We start from the raw sequence: 5,539 nt of genomic DNA, 5'->3' as shown, positions 1-5,539 counted from the left end.
TAAAGGCTTCCTTTCTACACTACTTGTCAAGTGTGCACTGCTCATTCTATATTTATATTTCTACTCTTTGTAGGACATGATACTGTGAACAATCCATAGATCCTCCAAGATCCTGGTTTTTAGCTTCTTCTCGAGCTCCTGAAAATTTGTTTATGTGATCTGAATGCCTACTTTCTCTATGTCATTAATGTTGGTGTGTACCACAGTTTCTGGTTCATCCATTTAACCCTGCTGAATATTCTGTACACTTTCCGTGATATCTTTGACCATGGCACAAGGGAGAGAACACGCCATGCTGTATACAAGTTGACACATTTGGACATGCTTGTCTATCCCAGACCATGGAATTTTCAAGAACAATTCCATTTTTAAGCTCCGCTTTTCTTTCCCATCCAAGCTTTGTCCATGGTCTGGCCTGTACAGTTTTGAAATATTTCCATACCCCACAGTGTCCAAAGCATTGTCCTGGTTTGAGACTGAGCACCTCAAAAAGACTGTTTTCCCTCCAATTTGCCCGGGTAGCCCTCTGTGTATAATGCCTAAATTCTTGTCTGTGAACAGAACAATCTCACAAACTCTCGTCCTCCCCATTACTGCAAAGTGTTGCAGCTCAAGCTCTGGAAACCAAGAGTTCAAACAGCTGGTGTTGTTCTACACACGGTGATCCTGTAGATACAGGAAGCTTCCTGAAGTTCCCACATGGTGCAGGCATTTCAAGCAACTGGTCTCACTGCCCATCCCCATTCTCAAATTCTGTGTTTGGTCTTTTAGAACAAAGCACATCTCGGAAATGAACTGTTAATATCAAGTAATACACCAGAAGGAAAAGGACATCAGAATGGAAAATTCTAGTGCTATTAAATTATCGAGTATTTTAGCAATGTCACTATCCCAGATCCCCTCAACTTTCAGTGGATTCCAAATGTTGGATATGGTGTTTATGAGTAGATATCTGCTCTCCTTTCTTATTAAAATTTCCAAACAAATAAGTACCAGCAGCCAGCAAGCATTCCATCCTCAGTTACTTTTAATTTAAACTCCCATTCAACAGAATAGTTTGATTCTGACATTGAATCTAAACACAATGTGTCAACCAAGGAAGGTAGTTGAAATGATTGGCAGACATAAGGGGCAAAGATTATAATTCAAGCTTGGAACAGAATCTAATATTTCTTTGCTGTGTATGCATATCTTGTAGGCTTACACGTTGTCTTAAAAACTTGGGAAGCCTGTAAACCAGCAACTTGATACAAGACAAATAACAGACCTGAACTATTCAAGGAACAATATTAGAAATCCAAACCTCATTGAGGCAAACTGCAAGCAAAATAAATAATACAATATATCATTCATTTTTAACAGCACTCCCTGACATTATCAATGCAGTTAAACAAGTAGTATTGAACAATAATTTGAGAAAAAAAAAATTTTCATGTCATTCCAGTGCAAAAATTCAAGGTTACTATACATTTAGTCATGAAAGAAGATCAGCATAACTTTATCCAAAACCTAAAAGGCACACTGCTTTAATAAAATGTCTTTCTGACAAATGTTCATATGATCAAAAAAAAATAAGACCTGGCAGTAAAATCTCTATAATGTAAGAAGGTGCAGTGAAAAATTATTATTTTGTGGGCAATGGATAACATTGTCTACAATTCTTGGTTACATATGATAGCATCACTATAATGTATGTCAGTTAAAAGCTACAAACTAATAATTTTAGCAAACCAGGATTTCATATGTGGAGTTCCCTAAAATGGGATTATTCAACATGGATTAGTCATTACAAGAATTTTAATTTCACTTTCAAAATTTTATTTTCTTTATTGACATAAGAATTGCCCTGCTTCAGAAAGGTGGAAGTTTTTTTTTAACAAAAGCAGAATTTGATCGCTTGGCTGCCTTTCCAGGTACTTGAATGACTACACCTATTGAGTGTACCCACACAGACTGTTTAGTTTCCTTACTGGGTTAGCCATGTTCTGCTATTGCAGACACTGATGTACCAACAGTGGTTACTGATTTCAGACAACCTGATGAGAATATTAGATCTAGAAATGGGGGAAATTCAACACTCAAGCAATAAGAAACTACAAATTGTCCATTGTCCTTAGAGACTGGCACACCCCATCCATTCCGTTTCTGTAGCATTAATAATAATTATGAAGTAAATCAGTGATAAAGTGGCATCGTATCAGACTGATGTTGGTTCAATAAATTTAACTGCTGTGTTTAAAGTTTCTTTCAAGAACTTTCTGATGACAAGGAAACTTATGTAAAATGTTGAAAGATGAAATTAAAAGACACTTTTTGAAAATTTTCTTCCTGTGTTAAACATTCTGATATCCTCGTCATTCAAAAGGGCAATCAACATCTTCATCTCTTCTGTTCTGTTTGGGAAAGTTTTTCCAGAAGTTGCTTCACTCTGTTATCATCTGGGTTTGAACAGATCTGCCTTTTTTTTACTGTGAATCTGAAAAGAAACAGAGTAGGTTCACATTTCAGTGCTCACTGGTTTTGACAGATGCTCTTAATAATGACACAGAATTCCAGAATGTATTCCGTGTTGTGAATACTTACACCACAGCTTTAATTCTGCAGCGACCATCGTTTTCCTGAATGCGATATTCCTTAATATTCTTCAGGACAGGGATTGATTTTGAGTGACTCCGGCAGCAGCTCTTTCGTCTTGCAGTAGGAACTGGAAATCAAAATTTAAGGTATTTGATTTACTGCTTTAAGGAACAAAGGGAAAAATCTCGAGCAACTTAAGCAGGCCAGATCGATGGATTGATTTTGCTTTTCCTGACACTTTATACTGGCACATGTTGCCGGAAACCTAATATTGTGCCATTTCCATCAACAGCAACTGGAAGACCATAAACTCAGTGAAAGATGCTGTTTGGTCTATTTGAAACTTGCTGGTCTTGCAGTCCAAAGAATTGACCACTGCTGAGAGTTGCAGACTGATATCTTCCAACACTCAGTTAAAAATCACACAAAACCAGGTTATAGTCCAATAGGTTTAATTGGAAGCGCACTAGACTTCGGAGCGACGCTCCTTCATCACGTGATTGTGGCAATCAACTGATGAAGGAGCGGCGCTCCGAAAGCTAGTGTGCTTCCAATTAAACCTGTTGGACTATAACTTGGTGTTGTGTGATTTTTAACTTTGTACACCCCAGTCTAACACCGGCATCTCCAAATCATTCCAATACTGAGGACTATATAGGTAGTGTGGTAAAACTTGGGGAAGCCACAAAAAAGACACAATGTAAAAAGGCCACCATCTGAAACCGATCAGCTTTCATATTCTTCTAGGCTGGAGGATTAATATAGCCCCTTGTGCCATGAGGTTGCTAGATCATGAATCTTTGCAAATGTTAACTTTAATTGTAACTTTAAAGCATAACATGGAAGAAATGTATTTGTTTCACATCTTATATAATGTCAGTTTTGAATGGTCATATAAGCACTTCTATGGTTTATAAAAATAATACATATTTTTGAGAAAAATATCACATATTCTACTTCATGAAGATACCATACTGATATCTGATCAACCATGTGATCACATTGTTCATCATTGATTACAAACTCTCAACTTGAAGTGTATTCAGTTTTCTTGAAAATTAATTTAAAAAAAAATAATGTAGGGCTGAACCCAACATGTTGTATTAATTCCCAAAGGCAGTATTGAAGCTTCTGCATTATTCCAATAGAGAACCCTGTGAGTGTGGTTCTTGTGGGTTTGTTGATCGTATAATCTCTGTGCTTCAAAACATGCAGTGTAATATTGTAACCGTGCTAACCATCTCTAACCACCAATTATCGCTACTTTAAAACAAAATTATGCTTTCTGTAATACAATAGTAGTTTATACTGTACATATCCCACAGTTCATTCCACCCAGTGACTGTTTCATACTTTTAAACTAAGTAAACACTAAAAAAAACTTAGAAAAACATGAGAAAGGACAGGATGCATTCTGCAGCTTTTGAGAGAAAATCTTATTCACTATATTTTTCAAAGGTAATTTACATTAAATTTACTTAAGTAACAAGGTTTCATAAAAGCAGACAGTAAACAGAACAGGATAATAGAGATGTATTGCTCTCTCACCTGCTAATATAACCGAGGCAACGATACTGACACAAATCAGCACCACAAAAGTTTGCTTCATTTTCTTGAAATAGGTTTCCTTACTCGCTGGCTAGTTTGAAAATTCTAAAACTTCTTTGCAATGCAGCTTGTATATATCCTCTCAGATGGTCAGCTTCCTGTCTAAATTCCATGAGGGGAGGTGATGCTGTGGAGGTGGGTTTACCCATGCCCCTGTGGAAACTCTGATAAGGCGATCAGATTTGTACACCAGCCCTTGTCCCTATATTTAGCTGTTTCCTTTACATTTCTCTTCACTAGAAACAACTTTTCCCAGAAGGCATTGTCTTTATGTCCACCACTGAAAAACCTTTAGTTTGTCCAAATTATTTTGTTGACGATCTCAAACGCTCTCTGTGGACTTTCCTTCCTTCAGTTGACTGTTTAATTTTCTGCAGCTTCACTGATCAGTATATCTCATTAACATATCTCTACTCATCTAAACCACAGATCTGCCTGTGAAGGACTATGTGGAACAAACGACAAAGCTTCCATACTCATTGCAAACGTATGACCACTCGGTTCAGAAAATACACTTGGGTCTTTGAAGTTCAGCTGAACTTTAGCAGTCAGATCCTCACTGCCTTTTATGTCCCGCTGTCAAAACTTAATCCCCCTCTGCTCCCTGTAAAACGAGCGAATAGTTGTGAGCTAATAATTGCAGCAGACCCAAACTCACTTGCTGAGTAGTTCCAGTAAATTCTGATTTTATTTCTATTTCTATTGGTACCAGATGATCTCTAATATTTCACCCAACTCTCTATTCATCATGTGTGAACCAATGCCTAGGCGTGAATTGGAATGAAAATGCTGCGGTGGCTTTGGAAGTGCAATTGGGAGGGGCCAAAAATAATAGTGGGATAGATGGGAGGGGGCGGTTCCTTGAAGGGAAGTGGAATAATTACCTGCTTCATGGAGGTTGGCAGGTGGTTTGTGTTGTGAGGGCCCCAGCTGTGAGTGACTTCTGTGCTATTGCCAGAATTTCGCCCGTGGCAGATTCCACATGCCCCTCTCAACCCCAACCCAAAGATCACATCCACCTACAGTGGGTTTAGGCTGCCAGTTCCTTCAGCAGGCTGGAGTTTGGGCAAAGGTGCATGGGCAATCAAAGCTCCATGCTGTGAACAGGAGTCTACAAGAATGAAAGGCCATAAGTTTGGCCAAGGCAGATGGAGGAAAGAGATTTCCTCTCCATGATGACTCGCTTGCTGGTACAGACTATGGTTTCTTAATGCTTCCTCTGCTGATCAGTGAGAAGACTTCCACATTAAAGGTGACCTCACAGTTCCCAACTTGCATTAACAGCACCCACTTCCTGCAGTGAACCCGCCGATGTTGTAGAGCTGCATCTGATTGAATTGGCACCATTCATCAC

General features: G+C 38.5%; 1 protein-coding gene across 1 annotated transcript; it reads right to left on the bottom strand.

Annotated features, from left to right (window-relative positions):
• Positions 1-1,009: 1,009 nt before the first annotated feature.
• LOC122556281 (C-C motif chemokine 28-like) lies at positions 1,010-4,489 on the bottom strand. The gene is made up of 3 exons (XM_043702908.2): positions 4,126-4,489; positions 2,584-2,704; positions 1,010-2,476 (listed from the first exon to the last, which is right to left on the bottom strand). The coding sequence occupies exons 1-3, from the start codon at positions 4,184-4,186 to the stop codon at positions 2,380-2,382; spliced, it is 279 nt and encodes a 92-aa protein (XP_043558843.1). The 5' UTR covers positions 4,187-4,489; the 3' UTR covers positions 1,010-2,379.
• Positions 4,490-5,539: the final 1,050 nt, after the last annotated feature.

This window comes from Chiloscyllium plagiosum, unplaced genomic scaffold (assembly GCF_037043375.1).
Source record: "Chiloscyllium plagiosum isolate Xiang-an unplaced genomic scaffold, Cpla_swu_hap1 HiC_scaffold_13, whole genome shotgun sequence".
Taxonomy (NCBI): domain Eukaryota; kingdom Metazoa; phylum Chordata; class Chondrichthyes; order Orectolobiformes; family Hemiscylliidae; genus Chiloscyllium; species Chiloscyllium plagiosum.
This window is presented reverse-complemented; position numbering and strand designations above follow the sequence as displayed.

Excerpts from the sequence above, each read along its gene's own strand:
- LOC122556281 (XM_043702908.2), bottom strand. The coding sequence starts at position 4,186 with ATGAAGCAAACTTTTGTGGTGCTGATTTGTGTCAGTATCGTTGCCTCG. Across the intron at positions 2,705-4,125 it reads TGCCTCGGTTATATTAGCAG|TTCCTACTGCAAGACGAAAG; the intron begins GTGAGAGAGCAA and ends TTTGATTTCCAG. Across the intron at positions 2,477-2,583 it reads TGCAGAATTAAAGCTGTGGT|ATTCACAGTAAAAAAAAGGC; the intron begins GTAAGTATTCAC and ends GTTTCTTTTCAG.